We start from the raw sequence: 19,662 nt of genomic DNA, 5'->3' as shown, positions 1-19,662 counted from the left end.
TAAATCTAGTTGAGACACTTGATCCAAAATGATACACTTGTTTTTTATAAATATGTCCTGAGAATTTATATAAGAAGTAGACCCTTAAATTCATAACATATTCATGCTGAAGGAAACTTTTGAGCTTATTGCATTCAACTTCCTCCTTTACTGATAAGAAAACTATGGCCCAGAGAAGTTTCAAAATGACTGATTTGTCCAGGGTTCTGTTCAGTTTCAGGTGTCGTACCTCCCTGTCCATTTTTCTTCTCAGTGCATAACGCTGCCATTGAATCTTTTTGTTCGTTTATTTAGAATAAGGCCTTATTTTTTTAAAAGATTTTATTTATTTATTCATGAGAGACACACAGAGAGAGACGGGCAGAGACACAGGCAGAGAGAGAAGCAGGCTCCATGCAGGGAGCCCAATGTGGGACTCCATCCCGGGTCTCCAGGATCACACCCGGGGTAGAAAGCAGACACTAAACTGCTGAGGCACCCAGGAATCCCAGGCCTTAATGTTTTTAAATAAAGTTAGTAACTACTCATCCTTAAGTAATTTAAGCATTATAGAAAAGTCTAGAAAAAAAACAGGTAACCACCTGGAATTCTTTCATCCAGAAAAATAAGTGTTAACATTTGCTAGAATATTGTCTAGATATTTCTCTATTCATATATAGACATAGATAGATGGATAAGTAGGCAGATATAGTTTCATAATAACAGTGTAATATTAAAAATCTTAATTTTAAAAATATTCAACTTAATTTTACTCTGATGAGCATTGGGTGTTATGCTATATGTTGGCAAATTGAACACCAATAAAAAATTTAAAAAAACTTAATTTTACTCTAATAGAAGGAAAACAAAAACAAGAGAATTCCTGAACTTCAAATAAAAATTTCTGTGATAGGGCAGCCTGGGTGGCTCAGCAATTTAGCACCACCTTCAGCCCAGGGTGTGATCCTGGAGACCTGGGATTGAGTCCCATATTGGGCTCCCTGCCTGAAGCCTTCTTCTCCCTCTGCCTATGTCTCTGCCCCTCTCTCTCTCTCTCTCTCTCTGTTACTCATGAATAAACAAATAAAATCTTTTTAAAAATTCTGTGATAAAAAAGATATTAAAATGATTTCCTAAAAGTTCTTCTAATGTTAAATACTGATTATTACTGATATTCCTAGAGTTTAGACCCTTGCTTTTCCTTTGACTGGCATATAATAATGTCATGTGTAATATCTGCTGGATTCTAATATATATATATATATATATATATCATGGATTCTTAACCTGAGATCCATGATAGACTTGAGAGAGAAGGGTGACTCCCCTCCCTGAAACTATGAAAAGTTTTAGGTATACAATACACATCTTCTAACTTGATATTGTTGGGACCAGTAGTTAACAATAAATTTAAAATGTTAAAGTGGGAAGTTTTAAAAAATCATAAATATGGACCTTAAATCTTTTATTTCAAATTAATAATATAATTGTGTGTCCATTTTTCTCTCTTTTGAAGTAGGTATTTTCTATGAGTATGGATCTCCTAGTTGAAGATCCATGGCATCTTTTCTTATAGTTACTCATATCTGTAATTTGTCTTCTACTGTTTTCAGTTTAGATTTATTTAAAATAGAATCAACACCTAAAAACATTTTAAAAATAATATGAGTGCAAAATCCTCTTAAATTTTTATTAATTCTGCCAGCCTCTAACGGTTGACTTGCCCAGCTCTAATTTGACAGCAGTTTTAAATAATTTGGTAATTCATTTTTTAGTGTTTACAAAACATTTAACTTAATTTTCCTTTGGACACCAATTCCCTTCAAACTCACATTTCATCCTAGTTTGTTACATTTAAATTTTTAATTATACTAAAAATGGCGTAGAGACTTTGAAATAAATACAACTGATTCTTCGTAAATGTACAAATCACTTGTGAGAGGGGGCAAGATGGCGGAAGAGTAGGGTCCCCAAGTCACCTGTCCAGAGCAAATTACCTAGATAACCTTCAAATCATCCTGAAAACCTATGAATTCGGCCTGAGATTTAAAGAAAGAACAGCTGGAATGCTACAGTGAGAAGAGTTCACGCTTCTATCAAGGTAGGAAGATGGGGGAATAAAGAATTAAAGAAACAAAAGGCATCCAAGGGGGAGGGTCCCCACGAGGAGCCGGCTAAGACCGGGGCGAGTGTCCCCAGGACAGGAAAGCCCCCTTCTGGAGAAGCAGGTGTTTCACCAATCATCCCGTGCAGAAAGGCACTCGCAGGGAGTTAGAACAGGACCCCAGGAGGGGCGGGGATGCCCTCAGGCTCCCTGGGACACTAACAGACGACCTGCAACCCAGGGAGAGAGCGCCACACCTCTAGGCCGAGCTCCCTAAAGGACTGCAGCGGGAGCCTGGCTGGACCCGGGAGCAGCTCGGAGGCGGCTGGGGGAGAAGCTCCGCGCAGAAGGGGCTGCACGGCCTGGGAGCGCGATTCCAACAGCGCAGGCCTGGGAGCACAGGGTGCTGGGGACACAGCCCAAGATCCGGCGCTCCCCCCGGGACAGGCAGAAGCCAGGAGAGCACAGGAAAGCAAGGACACTTCTGCTGCCAGGCGGCCCCTAGCGGAGCAGATCAGCGGCCCCGCCCCCCGGAGCATCCAGGCCCCTGCAGACTGAGAGCTCCTTAGTTACTGCAGGAGCTGAATCCAGGGCTCCAGACCTGGCCGGCACTGTTGTTCCTCCTGGGGACTCACAGGATGAACAACCCCCAAGAGCCTCACAGTGGCCTCACCGGATAAACAGCTCAAACATCTTTCACTGAGTGCTGCAAAAGGCAGGAAGCTGAGCAGATCCCCCAAGTGCTAACACCTGAAAATCAGCACAGCAGGCCCCTCCCACAGAAGACCAGCTAGACAGGGGAAAAACAAATTATTGACCAAGCACCACTGTAAAGTACCAGGAGAAGTCGAGGGATTTATAGTATGCAGAATCAGAGGATACTCCCCCTTGTTTTTTGTTTTTTGATTTCTGTTTGCTTTTCCACCCTTTTTTCTTTTTCTTTTCTTCTCTTTTTTTCCTATTTTTATTCTTTTATTTTCTTTTTTCCTTTTTCTGTTCTTTCTCTTCTCTCTTTTTCCCCTTTTCCCAATACAACGTGTTTTTGGCCACTCTGCACTGAGAAAAATGACTAGAAGGAAAACCTCACCTCAAAAGAAAGAATCAGAAACAGTACTCTCTCCCACAGAGTTACAAAATTTGGATTACAATTCAATGTCAGAGGGCCAATTCAGAAGCACTATTATAAAGCTACTGGTGGCTCTAGAAAAAAGCATAAAGGACTCAAGAGACTTCATGACTGCAGAATTTAGATCTAATCAGGCAGAAATTAAAAATCAATTGAATGAGATGCAATCCAAACTAGAAGTCCTAACGAAGAGGGTTAACGAGGTGGAAGAACCAGTGAGTGACATAGAAGAAAAGTTGATGACAAAGAGGGAAACTGAGGAAAAAAGAGACAAACAATTAAAAGATCATGAGGATAGACTAAGGGAAATAAGTGACAGCCTGAGGAAGAAAAATATACGTTTAATTGGGGTTCCCGAGGGCACCGAAAGGGACAGAGGTCCAGAATAAGTATTTGAACAAATCATAGCTGAAAACGTTCCTAATCTGGGAAAGGAAACAGGTATTCAGAGCCAGGAAATACAGAGATCCCTCCTAAAATCCATAAAAACCGCTCAACACCTTGACGTTTAATAGTGAAGCTTGCAAATTCCGAAGATAAAGAGAAGATCCTTAAAGCACCAAGAGATAAGAAATCTCTAACTTTTATGGGGAGAACATTAGATTAACAGCAGACCTCTCCACAGAGACCTGGCAGGCCAGAAAGGGCTGGCAGGATATATTCAGGGTCCTAAATGAGAAGAACATGCAGCCAAGAATACTTTATCCAGCAAGGCTTTCATTCAGAATAGAAGGAGAGATAAAGAGCTTCCAAGATAGGGAGGAACTGAAAGAATATGAGAACACCAAACCAGTGCTGCAAGAAATTTTAAGGAGGACTCTTAAAATTTCTCTTTAAGAAGTCCAATGGAACAATCCACAAAAACAGGACTGAATAGGTATCATGATGACACTAAACTCATATATTTCAATAGTAACTCTGAATGTGAATGGGCTTAATGACCCCATCAAAAGGCACAGGGTTTCAGACTGGATAAAAAAGCAGGACCCATCTATTTGCTGTCTACAAGAGACTCATTTTAGACAGAAGGACACCTACAGCCTGAAAATAAAAGGTTAGAGAACCAATTACCATTCAAATGGTCCTCAAAAGAAAGCAGGGGTAGCCATCCTTATATCAGATAAACTAAAATTTACCCCGAAGACTGTAGTGAGAGATGAAGAGGTACTCTATATCATACTTAAAGTATCTATCCAAGAAGAGGACTTAACAATCATCAATATTTATGCCCCGAATGTGGGAGCTGCCAAATATATCAATCAATTAATAACCAAAGTTAAGACATACTTAGATAATAATACACTTATACTTGATGACTTCAATCTAGCGCTTTCTACACGCGATAGGTCTTCCAAGCACAAATCTCCAAAGAAACAAGAGCTTTAAATGATACACAGCATCAGATGGATTTCACAGATATTTACAGAACTTTACATCCAAACGCAACTGAATACACATTCTTCTCAAGTGCACATGGAACTTTCTCCAGAAATGACCACATACTGGGTCACAAATCAGATCTGAACAGATACCAAAAGATTGGGATCGTCCCCTGCATATTCTCAGACCATAATGCCTTGAAATTAGAACTAAATCACAACAAGAAGTTTGGAAGGATTTCAAACACGTGGAGGTTAAAGAACATCCTGCTAAAAGATGAAAGGGTCAACCAGGAAATTAGGGAAGAATTAAAAAGATTCATGGAAACTAATGAGAATGAAGATACAACCATTCAAAATCTTTGGGATGCAGCAAAAGCAGTCCCGAGGGGGAAGTACATTGCAATACAAGCATCCATCCAAAAACTGGAAAGAACTCAAATACAGAAGCTAACCTTACACCTAAAGGAGCTCGAGAAAAAACAACAAATAGATACGACACCCAGCAGAAGAAGAGAGTTAATAAAGATTCGAGCAGAACTCAACGCAATCGAGACCAGAAGAACTGTGGAACAGATCAACAGAACCAGGAGTTGGTTCTTTGAAAGAATTAATAAGATAGATAAACCATTAGCCAGCCTTATCAAAAAGAAGAGAGAGAAGACTCAAATTAATAAAATCATGAATGAGAAAGGAGAGATCACTACCAACACTAAGGAAATACAAACGATTTTAAAAACATATTATGAACAGCTATACGCCAATAAATTAGGCAATCTAGAAGAAAAGGACGCATTTCTGGAAAACCATAAACTACCAAAACTGGAACAGGAAGCAATAGAAAACTTGAACAGGCCAATAACCAGGGAGGAAATTGAAGCAGTCATCAAAAACCTCCCAAAACACAAAAGTCCAGGGCCAGATGGCTTCCCTGGGGGATTCTATCAAACATTTAAAGAAGAAACCATGCCTATTCTACTAAAGATGTTCGGAAAGATAGAAAGAGATGGAGTACTGCCAAACTCGTTCTATGAGGCCAGCATCACCTTAATTCCAAAACCAGACAAAGACCCCACCAAAAAGAATTATAGACCGATATCTCTGATGAACATGGATTCAAAAATTCTCAACAAGGTACTAGCCAATAGGATCCAACAATACATTAAGAAGATTATTCGCCAAGACCAAGTGGGATTTATCCCCGGGATGCAAGGCTGGTTCAACACTCATAAAACAATCAATGTGATTCATCATATCAACAAGAGAAAAACCAAGAACCGTGTGATCCTCTCAATAGATGCAGAGAAAGCATTTGACAAAATACAGCATCCATTCCTGATCAAAACTCTTCAGAGTGTAGGGATAGAGAGAACATTCCTCAACATCTTAAAAGCCATCTACGAAAAGCCCACAGCAAATATCATTCTCAATGGGGAAGCCCTGGGAGCCTTTCCCCTAATATCAGGAACAAGACAGGGATGTCCGCTCTGACCACTGCTATTCAACATAGTACTACAATCCCTAGCCTCAGCAGTCAGACAACAAAAAGACATTAAAGGCATTCGAATTGGCAAAGAAGTCAAACTCTCCCTCTTCGCCTATGACATGATACTCTACATAGAAAACCCAAAAGATTCCATGCCAAGATTGCTAGAACTCATACAGCAATTTGGCAGCATGGCAGGATACAAAATCAATGCCCAGAAGTCAGTGACATTTCTTTACACTAACAATGAGTCTGACAATTGCACGCAAAAGCATAAGATACTTAGGAATAAACCAAACCAAAGAGGTAAAGGATCTATATCCTAAAAAGTATGGAACACTTCTGTAAGAAATTGAGGAAGACACAAAGAGATGGAAAAAAATTCCATGCTCATGGATTGGCAGAATTAATATAGTGAAAATGTCAATATTACCCAGGGCAATTTACACGTTTAAAGCAATCCCCATCAAAACACTATGGACTTTCTTCAGAGAATTGGAACAAATCATCTTAAGATTTGTGTGGAATCAGAAAAGACCCTGAGTAGCCAGGTGCATTTTAAAAAAGAAAACCATATCTGGGGGCATCACAATGCCAGATTTCAGGTTGTACTACAAAGCTGTGGTCATCAAGGCAGTGTGGTACTGGCACAGAAACAGACACGTAGATCAATGGAACAGAATAGAGAACCTAGAAGTGGACCCTGAACTTTATGGTCAACTAATATTCGATAAAGGAGGAAAGACTATCCACTGGAAGAAAGACAGTCTCTTCAATAAGGGGTGCTTGGAAAATTGGACATCCACATGGAGAAGAATGAAACTAGACCACTCTCTTGCACCATACAGAAAGATCAACTCAAAATGAATGAAAGATCTAAATGTGAGACAAGATTCCATCAGAATCCTAGAGGAGAACACAGGCAACACCCTTTTTGAACTCTGCCACAGTAACTTCTTGCAAGATTCATCCATGAAGGCAAGAGAAACAAAATCAAAAATGAACTATTGGGACTTCATCAAGATAAGAAGCTTTTGCACAGCAAAAGATACCGTCAACAAAACTCAAATACAACCTACAGAATGGGAGAAGATATTTGCAAATGACGTATCAGATAAAGGGCTAGTTTCCAAGATCTATAAAGAACTTATTAAACTCAACAGCAGAGAAACAAACAATCCAATCCTGAAATGGGCAAAAGACATGCACAGAAATCTCACAGAGGAAGACATAGACATGGCCAAAAAGCACATGAGTTAATGCTCCACATCACTGGCCATCAGGGAAATATAAATCAAAACCAGAATGAGATGCCACCTCACACCAGTGAGAATGGGTAAAATTAACAAAGCAGGAAACCACAAATTTTGGAGAGGATGTGGAGAAAGGGGAACCCTCTTGCACTGTTGGTGGGATTGGGAACTGGTGCAGCCACTCTGGAAAACTGTGTGGAGTTTCCTCAAAGAGTTAAATATACATCTGCCCTACGCCCCAGTAATTGCAGTGCTGGGGATTTACCCCAAAGATACAGATGTAATGAAATGCTGGGACACCTGCTCCCCAATGTTTATAGCAGCAATGTCCACAATAGCCAAACTGTGGAAGGAGCCTCTGTGTTCATCGAAAGATTGATGGATAAAGAATATGTGGTATATGTATACAATGGAATATTACTCAGCCATTAGAAACGACAAATACCCACCATTTGCTTCAAGGTGGATGGAACTGGAGAGTATTATGCTGAGTGAATTAAGTCAATCAGGGAAAGACAAACATTATATGGTCTCATTCATTTGGGGAATGTAAAAAATAGTGAAAGGGAATAAAGGGGAAGGGAGAAAAAATGAGTGGGAAATATCAGAAAGGGAGACGGAACATGAAAAACTCCTAAGTCTGGGAAACGAACAGGGTTGCTGGAAGGGGAGGTGGGCTGGGGGTGTGGGTGACTGGGTGATGGGCACTGAGGTGGGCACTTGACGGGATGAGCCCTGGGTGTTATTCTATATGTTGGCAAATTGAACACCAATAAAAATGAGTTTATTAAAAAATTTTAAAAATCACTTGTGAAAGACAGTACTTGAACATATTTGAGACTGCCTACTATTGATGAATATTCAACATTCTGTGAACATCATTTATTATACATTTTTAAGACATCTTTAGTTAATCAGACTAATCTCTTAAAGGACTATCAGATGAGACCTCTTCTATATGAGTATTTTTCTAAAGGAAAGGGTCCACACCTTTCAGGATATTCTCCACGAGGTCTATGACATAAAAAAAATCACAAAATGATAGTCCAGGAGACCCTTTAAAAGTCATACTCCGGTTATTCCCCATTTTGGAAATATACATCAAGATGACATTCCTATTTTTAAATGATTTTCCTCATACTGTTTTCATTATTAATTTATATAAAGAATATCTAGTAATCTGTCTTTGAAAACTTCTAAATAGTTTTATGATTAATCAAATAATGTTCTAAGACTTCTGTATTAAAAACTTTAAAACTTTACTGAAAGACTATTTTAAAAATTTTAATACACTTGGAGATATAATTTCTAGATTCAAGGAGTGAACATTGGAATATGGCATGTGTTCCCAAATTTATAAGTTTAATTTAGTTCTTACAGAATTTCTGGATTTGTAGGAAGTATGACATTCATTCAACCAGTATTTATTGTGCATCTACCATGTATTGGTAACTATTGTAGTGTAGACAATAAAATAGACCAAAAAAAAAAAAAGAGAGAGAGAATGTCCAAAAACAAATATAGTGAGTATGTCTTTATATACATTGTGGGGTAGGAAGAAGGTATGGTAAAGATGGCATATCAGATCAACGTGTAAAAAAAGGATGGATTAGTTATTCCAGACACATGTTGCAATAATTGGCTTTTTGGAAAAAAAAAATCTTAGACCTTTACCAAATATCATGCAAATTAAATTCCAGATGGACTAAAGATCTAATCATAAAATATAATGCTATGAAAATATTAGAAGAAGAGAAATATTTCCATAATGTTGATATAGGAAAAGCCTTCTGAAGTAAAACACAATCCAGAAGCCATCAACGAAAATAATAATGTATTTTCCTACATCAAAATAAATACATTTCTTCTGATCACAATATAACATATACAAAGTTAATGGATAAACAAAAAACTGAGAAAACTATTTGCAACCTTTATAACAAGAGACTAAATAATGGCCTACATATATTATGAGCTGCTATAAATTGATAGGAAAAAGATAAAATAACCTCCAAGAAAATGTAGAAAGTAAACAAATAAGTCCACAAAGTAAGAAACATAAATGGCCTAATATGTGAAAGATGTTTATCATCAATCAAATAAATGCAAATTTAAAAGATCATTTAGATATCGGCTTTTAGCCTTTCAATTTGATAAAAACTTAAAAGACTCATAATAATACTGCTTCTAATAAATGGGGTAGGAAAACATTTTTGGTGGGAGTATAGATTACTATAGTGTATCACTGACTTTATGGAGGCAATGTGGCAATATTATCAAAAATCAAAATGTATATAATCTTTAATCCAGATATTTCATATCCAGGAATTTGTACCAAAGAAACATCACAAAGATGTATGGCTCCAGTTGTATATGTAAGAATGCTAATCACAGCATGCTTATAATTGCCCAAAAAAGGGAAACATCCCATATTTCCCAGAATAGGGGATTTATTAAACTAACTGTGGTATATCCATTGTAAAATACTAACTATGCAGCTATCATAAAAGAAGGAGATTAACAGGTATATAAATTGATACGGAAACATCTCTAACTAATATTTAAGCTTTAAAAATATCAAATCTCAATATATATAGTGTGATCCCATTTGTGTTTTTAAAAAGGAAAAAGCTAAGTGTATTTGTGTGTGGTTTATTTTAAAATTTAATTTAAAACATAATTGAATTGTAGTGTATAATCTGCTCTTTAATCTATTCTTTTTAATTCAGTGGTTCATCATGGAAGTCCATCTCAGTGCATATAAGTCTAAAATGTACCTCATCCTTTTTGGTAGATCGTACTAACATATCAACATTCCATTTGTTTTAAAGTGTTGTGTGCATGTATCTAATGCACATATAAGAGGAAAATCTCAGGAAGAATAACCACACAACTGGGACCAAAGTTACATTGTGGGAAGGAAGAGGACCTTCTTATTAGTGAATTGATTTTTTTTAAGTGTAGGTATATACTTAGCAAAAAATTATATTTTAAGCAAGAAAGTTTTAAAAAGCTTTATAAGTTTATGTTTATAAAAAGCATAGTCCTAGAAAGCTTCCAAAACCTATTTAAAACTTGAAAAATCAATAGCTATTTATATTACTTTAGCCATAAGGAATAAAAGGATGATAATAGAAAAAAAGAATCAGAAGGAGATTTTTAAAGGGAAAGAGATATGAATGAAAGTAATAGCAACTTCAGGAATTCACTCAGCATCCTTGCATCTACTTTGTGTGTTCATAGTTCATTTTTTATTGTATGTTTCTACCAAATGAGTATTATTCTCTGGAGAAATACATTAATACTTCATGACAGGAGAAAGCACCATAAAAATTTGAACAAGAATATTAACTTCATAGCATCTTAAAATCTTATTTTCCGTTTATTATCTCAAACTGTCTTTACCAAACATCTGTTAGGTAGACAAAGTTTTAAATTCACATATTACAGTGTGAATGCAAACTATATGTTTTTAAGATTTTATTTTTCTAAGGGCAGTTTTAGATTCACAACAAAATTAAGGGGAAGGTACAGAGATTGCCCATACACCCCATGTTCCAGCACATGCTTAGCATCCTTCATTATCAACATCGCTTTTCGACATTCCCCACTAGAATGGCGTATTTGTTGCAATTGATTAGTGTACATTGATATGTTATCACCCAAAGTCCATAGTTTACATTAGGATTTACTCTTGGTGTTGTACTAACTATACATTTTTTAGCCTTTTACATGAGGCAAATAATTTTTCATATAAGATTTAGAAAATGGGGTTTTGTGTTAAATGATTAGAGCTTTATATCTTTACTATTGATTCTGATCTGAGTGTTCACATAAAGTATCTGAAATAATTCTTTTTAATATTTGTTATTTTGACTTAAAAATATATCTTATTTGACTTATTTCTTCTTTTAATTAGGTAACTGGGAAAAAGGCATACACTGCAAGTGAACAAATTTATGAAGCAGTTAAATCATTGTGGACAAAAATCAACAAAAAAGAGTCCTTTCCTAAACCTAAAGAAAAACCTAAGGTAGAGTTAAATGGGCCAGAAAAGATAGACATTGAGTTTTGTTGGTTGAGGTGGGGGATTGGCTTATTGGCTTACCGTCCTGGAGGCCGAGACCCGCAAGCTGGACGAGTCCCTGACTCAAAGTCTGACATCCCCAGGGCCAGATTTGCTGTGCCCCAGCCCCAGCACTATCCAGGCCATCTCCAGGTAGCAGCCACAGCCAGGGCAGGATCCGGGCCAACCTGGGGATACATGAACAGATGAATGGCTGTCATGGCCCAGAGAGAGGAAAGGAAACCCACAAGGCTGGGGAAGGCCCTGACTCACGTAGGAATGAGGCAAGCCACACCTGCCCGTAACCGAGAGTCACCGGCAGGAGTTTTGCTCTGGCCCAGGGGCATCTACTGCCTTTTGTCTAGAATGTATTACCCCAGCACCTCATCTAATCTTTCTCCTCCCCTCCAACAATAAACCCCATGTCTCCACAAAAAAAAAAAAAATACTGGACAAGGATAGAAGAGGTCAAGGATAGAATGAAAGGAGATGAAGGAACATAATATTTTTGCATAGTATACGTTTTTAGGATGTTTTAGTGTTTTAGCAAAATGATTTACTTATGAAGGAAAAATCTTTTTGTAAACAGCTGGGAAATTCTGCTGAAATAGAAATACCCGCAAAAACAGCTGACAGCCTAAAATACTCAGTGCCTTTGCCAACTGAACTCATCTCTGAAACAAAGAGAAAATCAGAATCCACCTCAGGTTTGTTTGAAATAATTCAATTTTGTTTTCATTCTTTTCTTAAATAATTTTATAGTATTACTAGGAGTAATTTGAACTTATGTGCTTTCTTCATAAATGTTTTTTCTTTCTCATATCTGTAGTCTATATATGATCTTTTTAGATTATGAGATATTTACGTACTTGGAACTTTTTCTAATTGCCACATTGTTCATAATACCAATCTTTGCATGTGGGGGTGTGGAGTAGCACTGGTGAGTTGGGTAAGTGAAGCATTTAATATTACTTCATAAATGTGAGCTTTGTAATTAGGTGGAAGAGATCGTGCCTTTTAGGTTCTGTTAATTTACAGGCTATAAGAATGAGTCATATCTACATAGAAGAAATACTAGGTTTCCATTTCCTGTGCTATTTACCCCTATCAGTCTTAGTTTCCACCATCACTTTTTATTTAGTTTTATTTAGACACTGGGAGAACATTTTAGCATGAAATAGTAAAATAACACCAATTATAATACTAATAACCTTTTTAATATTAGATACTGGCAATTGATACTGTGTGAGACCAAATAGTGACAATTACACTTTCTAGATAAATTCTACCATGGTTTTACTATAATCATTAAGAAGGTAACAGTGTTTAATATCATTTTAGGAGTGTATTCACATAAACTCAATAGTCACAGGGTTGGTTACATAGGATTATCTATCTGTACAATGTGAATGGTACTACCTATTGTTTTATTGCAAAGGAAATAAGACCAAGTCAGAGATAAGGGAGTAGGAAATAATGATATCTGCCCTTCACAGAGCACATACTGTGATATAAAGAGCTATAAAATATCATGTTATTCAATTCTCATCTAAAAAGCATAACAAAACACAAAACTCTTGTGCCTATGTAATTATAATTATTGCATGATGAACAGACTAAGACTCAGGAAGCTTAAGTAACTTGACCAAATCATATCACTTATGAGTAGTAGAGATGTATGCATAACCTAGATTTTCCTAATAACAAAGTCCAAGTTCTTTCTATTGTATATAGATTATCTAATTTAAAATCAGAGTTTAGTCTCTAATTTCAGCTATCTCCTCTGTCTTAATTTTTATAAAACCTGTCACTAAGTTAACCTGATAGGAGTTTTAAAATGTTCTGTCACTACTCATTTCTAATCTGATGGTTTACAGTATTTATTTTTGTATTATTTAATTTCAATTCTGGAATAGTTAGCATACAGTGTTATATTAGTTGCAGGTGTACAACACAGTGATTCAACAGTTCATACAACACCCTGTGCTCATCACAACAAGTGTACTCCTTAATCCCCATCAGCTATTTCACCCATCCCCTACCAACCTCCCATCTGGTAGCCATCAGTTTGTTCTCAGTAGTTAAGAGTCTCTTTTCTGGCTTGTCCCTCTTTCTCTATCTTCTTTTTTCTCTTGCATGTATGCATACACACATACACAGATACACACACGCACACACACACACCACACACACACACCCCTGCTTTATACATTCAGTCAATGGACTTTTGGGCTTTTTCCATGTTTTGACTGCTGTTGATAATGCTGCTGTAAACGTTGGGGTACATGTACCCCTTCAAATCTGTTTTTTGTATCCTTTGAGTAAATACTTAATAGTGCAATTGGTGGATCGTGGGGTAGTTTTATTTTTAATTTGCTGAGGAGCCTCCGTACTTATGTTTTCCAGAGTGGCTGCACCAGTTTGCATTCCCATCAACAGTGTAATATGGTTCCCCTTAATCTGCATCCTCACCAACACCTGTTGTTTCTTGTGTTGTTAATTTTAGCCATTCTGAAGGTGTAAGGTGATATCATCGTTTTGATTTCTATTTCCCTGATGATGAGTGATGTTGACTATCTTTTCATGTGCCTGATAGCCATCTGTACATCTTCTATGGAAACATGTCTATTCATGTCTTCTGCCCATTTCTTAACTGGATTATTTGGTTTTGGGGTGTTGAGTTTGATAAGTTCTTTATGGATTTTGGATACTAACCTTTTATCAGATATGTCATTTGCAGATATCTTCTCTGATTCCAGAGGCTACCTTTTAGTTTTGTTGATTGTTTCCTTTGCTGGGCAGAACCTTTTTACTTTGATGAAGTCCCAGTAGTTCATTTTTTAAGAAAGATTTTATCTATCTATTCATGAGACACACACACACACAGAGAGAGAGAGAGGTAGAGACACAGGCAAAGGGAGAAGCAGACTCCATGCAGGTAGCCGAACGCGGCACTCGATCCCAGGTCTCCAGGATCACACCCTGGGCTGAAGGTGGCGCTAAACCGCCGATCCACCCGGTCTGCCCCCAGTAGTTCATTTTTTATTTTGTTTCTCCTGCCTCTGGAGATGTTTAGTAAGAAGTTGCTACAGCCAGGTCAGGGAAGTTTTTGCCTGTGTTCTCCTCTAGAATTTTGATGGATTCCTGTCTCACATTTATGTTGTTTATCCTTTTTGAGTTTACTTTTGTATATGGTGTAAGAAACTGCTCCAGTTTCATTCTTCTGCATGTGGCTATCCATGTTTTCCAATACCATTTGTTAGAGACTGTCTTTTTTTTTTTTTTTTTGGAGTGGGAGTGCTAGCAGGGAGGGTGGGAGGGGCAGAGGGAGAGAGAGAATCTTAAGCAGGCTCCATACCTGGAGCCTGATATGTGGCTCAATATCATGACCCTGAAATCATGACCTGAGCCAAAATCAAGAGTTGAACACCCAACTGACTGAGCCACTCAGGCACCCCAAGACTGTCTTTTCCATTGGATATTCTTCCCTCTATGTCAAGATTAATTGACCATATAGTTGTGGGTTCATTTCTCGGTTTTCTGTTTGGTTCCATTGATCTGTCTGTCTTTTTGTCAGTACCATACTGTCTTGATGACTACATCCTTGTAATGTAGTTTGAAGTCTGGAATCATGAGGCCTCCAGCTTTGCTGTTCTTTTTTGGATTGCTTTGGCTATTCAGGGTATTTTGTGTTTCCATGCAAATTTTAGGATTGTTTGTTCTAGCTATGTGAAAAAATGCTGGTGGTATTTCAATAGGGAATGCCTTAAATATGTAAATTGCTTTCGGTAGTATACATATTTTAGAAAAATTTTTTTCTTCCAATCCATGAGTATGAAATGTTTTTCCACTTCTTTGTGTCCTCTTCAATTTTTTTTTCATAAGCATTCTTTAGTTTTCAGAGTACAGATTTTTTTTCCTCTTTGGTTAGGTTTATTCCTAATGATCTTACGGTTTTCGATGCAATTGAAAATGGGATCAATTCCTTGATTTCTCTTTCTCATGCTTCATAATTAGAGTATAGAAATGAAACAGATTTTTGTACATTGATTTTATAACCTGTGGCTTTGCTGAATTGATGTATGAGTTCTGGCAATTTTTTGATGGTGTCTTTTGTGTTTTCTACATAGAATATCATGTCATCTGCAAATAGTGGAAGTTTGACTTCTTTGCTGATTTGGACGCATTTTATTTCCTTTTGTTGTGTGATTGCTGAGGCTAAGACTTCCAGCACCATGTTAAAGAGCAGTGGTGAGACTGGACATCCCTGTCTTGTTCTTGACTAAATAAGAAAAGCTCTCAGTATTTCCACATTGAGGATTGTATTAACTGTGAATTTTTTGTATGTGGCCTTTGTGATGTTCAGGTTTGTTCCCTCTATCCCTATTATGTTGAGGGTTTTTATTAAGAATGGATCCTGTACTTTGTCAGATGCTTTTTCTGCATCTATTGAGAGAATCATATGGTTATCTTTTTTTTTATTAACGTGGTATATCGTGTTGATTGCTAATATTAAACCACCCCTGCAGCCCAGTAATAAATCCCAGTTGATAGTGATGAATAATTCTTTTAATATACTGTTGAATGTGATTTGCTAGTATCTTTTTGAGAATTTCTGTATCCTTATTCATCAGGGATATTGGCTTGTAATTCTCCTTTTTGGTAGGGTCTTTGTTTTTGGAATCAAGGTAATGCTGGCCTTGTAGAATGAGTTTGGGTATTCCTCCATTTCTACTTTTTGGAGCAGTTTGAGAGGAATCGGTATTAACTCTACTTTAAATGTCTGATAATAAATCAGCTGGGAATCCGTCTGGCCCTGCGCTGTTTGCTGGGAAATTTTTGATTACTGATTCAATTTGTTTGCTGGTTATGGGTCTGTTCAAATTTTCTAATTGTTCTTTTCAGTTTTGGTATTTTGTATGTTTCTAGGAATTTGTTCATTTCTTCCAGATTTCCCAGTTTGTTGGAATATGATTTTTCATAATGCTGTCTTATAATTTTTGGTATTTCTGTGTGTTGGTTGTGATCTCTCCTCCCTCATTCGCGATTTTATTTATTTGGGTCCTTCCTTTTGGTAAGTCTGGCTAAGGGTTATTAATTTTATTACTTCCTTCAAAGAACCAGTTCTTAGTTTCAGTGACCTGTTCTACTGGATTTTTGTTTATATATCATTTATATCTGCTCTAGTCTTTATTATTTCCCTTCTTCTGCTAGCTTTATGATTTATTTGCTGTTCCTTTCCTAGTACCTTTAGATGTAAGATTAGGTTGTATATTTGAGACTTTTATTCCTTCTTGAGGTAGGCCTGCATTGCTATATACTTCCCTCTTAGAACCACCTTTACTGCATCTGATATGTTTTGGACTGTCGTGTTTTCATTTCATTTGTTTCCATGTGTTTTTTTATTTCTTCTTTAATTTCCTGGTTCACCCATTCATTCTTTAATAGGATGTTTTTTATCTGCCATGTATTTGTTGTCTTTGCAAATTTTTTCTTGTGATTCACTTCAAGTTTTATTGCATTGTGCTCTGAAATTATGCATTGGTATGATCTCAATCTTTTTCTACTCGTTGAGCCTGTTTTTGATAGAATATGTGATCTCTTTGGGAGAATGTTCTATGTACACTCATAAAGAATGTGTGTATTCTGCTGATTTAGGATGAAATGTTTTGAATATATCTATATGATATCAGATATATCAGTCCATGTGGACCAGTGTCATTAAAAGCCATTTTTTCCTTTTTGATTTTTCTGCTTAATTCATCTGTCCATTGCTCTTAGTGGGGTGTTAAAATTCCCTAATATTATTGTATTATCAATGAGTTTCTGTGTATTATTAATTGGCTTATACATTGGATGCTCTTTACTTGGGGTCATAAGTATTTACAATTATTAGATCTTCTTGATGGATAGACTTCTTTGTTATGATACAATGTCCTTCATCTCTTATAGTATTTGCTATAAAATCTAGTTTGTCTGATAAATGTACAGCTATTCTATATTTCTTTTGATGTCCACTAGCATAATAGATGTTTCTCCATCCCCTCACTTTCAATCTCCAGGTGTCTTTAGGTATAAAATGAGTTTCCTGAAGGCAGCATATAGATGGGTTTTGTTTTTTTATCCATTCTGATACCTTATGTCTTTTGATTGAAACATTTAGACCATTTACATTCATAGTGATTTTTGATAGATTTTTGATTTATTGCCATTGTGTTATCTGTAAATTGGTGTTTCTGGTAATGTTTTCTGTTCCTTTCTAGTCTTTGTTGCTTTTTGTCTTCTTTTTTCCTACTCAGTCCCCTTTAATTTTTCTTCCAGGGCTGGTTTAGCGGTCACAAACTCCTTTATTTTTTGTTTGTCTGGGAAACTCTTTATGTCTCCTTCTATTGTGGAAACCTTGCTGGATAAAGTATTCTTGGCTGCTTATTTTTCCCCTTCAGCACATTGAATATATCATGCGTCTCTGCCCTGCCAACTTTCTGTGGCCAGATCTGCTGCAAACCTGATCTGCATTCTTTTCTTGGTAAAGGACTTTTTTTTCCCTTGCTGCTTTCAGGATTCTTTCCTTATCTATGTATATTGTGAATTTGACTATAATATGTCTTGGTGATAGCCAGCTTTTGTTGAATTTAATGGAAGTTCTTTATGTTTCTTGGATTTCAATGTCTGATTCCTGTCCCAGATTAGGGATGTTTTCAGTTATACTATGTACAAATAAACCTTCTGCCTCTTCTTGTCTCTCGACTTCTTCTTGGACTCCTGTGATACAAAAGCTATTACACTTTAAGGAGTCACTGAAATCCCTACATCTACATTTGTGATCTAATACCTTTTTTACCTCTTCTTTTCAGTTTCATTATTTTCCATAATTTTATCATCTGTATTACTGATTCATTAATCTGCTTCATCCATCCTTGTAGGCATTGCATCCAGTCAGATTTTCATCTTGGTTATAGCATTTTATATTTTTGCATGTTTAGTTCTTTTACCTCTGCAGTAAGGGATTCTCTGGAGTCTTCTATGCTTTTCTCAAGCCCAGCTAGGATCCCTATAATTGTTGTTTTAAATTTTGGTTCAAGCAACTTACTTATATCTGTATTGATTAAATCCCTGACCATCATTTCTTCCTGTTCTTTCTTTTGGGGTGAATTCTTGCAAATTGTCATTTTGTCTAGGTCACTGGGTTTTTGTGTGTGTGTGTGTCTTATTGTTAGGAAAGCCTGTTTATATTGCTGCTCCTGAGAGTAATGGCCATTTTAAGAAGAGGTTTATACTGACCTGGTGGTTCAGGAGATGTTTCAGAGAGTACACTCTGCCCGTGTGTTTTGGCTGCTCTTTTTCTCAGGTCAGTCCTCTGCAGAGTTTCTCCTTGCCTGCAGTTAGGGGTGTTTGGAATGTGTCCACTGTGTGACACTTTATTTAAATAGTGTGTTTTGGTCTGCTTGTTAAGAGAAGTTATATGTAAAAAAAAAAAAAAAAAAGAAGGTAGATCCTATTTCCCATAGAACTGAAGCTTTGCACCACTCTGAATCAGTAGACTTGGTGTGTGCAAGGGATTTGTGCTTATCTTCTAGGATAGGGCCCTGCTGTACTGATTCTCAGGCACACTTGCTGTATTAGAGATGTACCTGAAGGGGGTAAGGGGGTGGGCCTTGGTTGAGCAGCTCTGGCCTCCATTGAGTGGTGCTATTGTGCTCACTGAAATTGGTCAGTGCTAATGGGTGGGAGAGGGTGGGATCTCCGTGTTCTTTAGTCCTTGGAGCAGGGAATTCATGCCCGCCACTCTTCAGGAAGCCTTCACAGAAGAGCAAATAATTGCCTCTCTTGTGTCTCCCCAGATTCCATCAGATCCCTGCCTTCACCCTCTCTAGAAGTGTCCGAGCTATCTGCCTGCCAGATGTCACAGTACCCCCGTGTTTTATCTCAGGCCTACAGCTGGGTTTCAAAACTCTAAATTTTAAGGACCTACATGGAGTGGACCTGCACTGATTCTGTAGGGAAGGGTTTAGCTGTGCTGTGGCCTGTGCTGGTCTGTCCTAGAAAAGCAGTAGCATGACTGTGCAGTGGTTCAGAATTTATGTAAAGCACACAAAACAGCCAGTGCCAAGGTTTGTTGCCTGCAGCTGATGTCTTTGTTCCTATGCTAATGAACAGGGCAGCACATTGGTGCCATCAGCTCTTTTTCCCTCAGAGATACCATTACATCACTCCCAAATGCACTGCAGGAACGGGAACTGTTTCTCCCTATGTGGATCCTCCCGATGAG

General features: G+C 37.3%; 1 protein-coding gene across 14 annotated transcripts in view; it reads left to right on the top strand.

Moving 5' to 3' along the window:
• The window catches only part of APOOL (apolipoprotein O like), a 245,795-nt gene that overhangs the window by 69,052 nt on the left and 157,081 nt on the right, over positions 1-19,662 (top strand). For 13 of the 14 annotated variants that reach the window (XM_072817926.1, XM_072817927.1, XM_072817932.1 and 10 more), the window contains 2 exons: positions 11,247-11,360; positions 11,983-12,100. In XM_072817926.1, coding sequence (XP_072674027.1) covers positions 11,247-11,360; positions 11,983-12,100 — 232 coding nt within the window. Of the gene's footprint in view, positions 1-11,246; positions 11,361-11,982; positions 12,101-12,242; positions 12,344-19,662 lie in introns of those variants that run through there. The other variant, XM_072817925.1, reaches the window with a different exon arrangement.

This window comes from Canis lupus, chromosome X, assembly GCF_048164855.1.
Source record: "Canis lupus baileyi chromosome X, mCanLup2.hap1, whole genome shotgun sequence".
In the NCBI taxonomy this organism is placed as follows: domain Eukaryota; kingdom Metazoa; phylum Chordata; class Mammalia; order Carnivora; family Canidae; genus Canis; species Canis lupus.
Note: the sequence above shows the minus strand (reverse complement) of the source record. Positions and strands in the feature narration are given on the sequence as shown.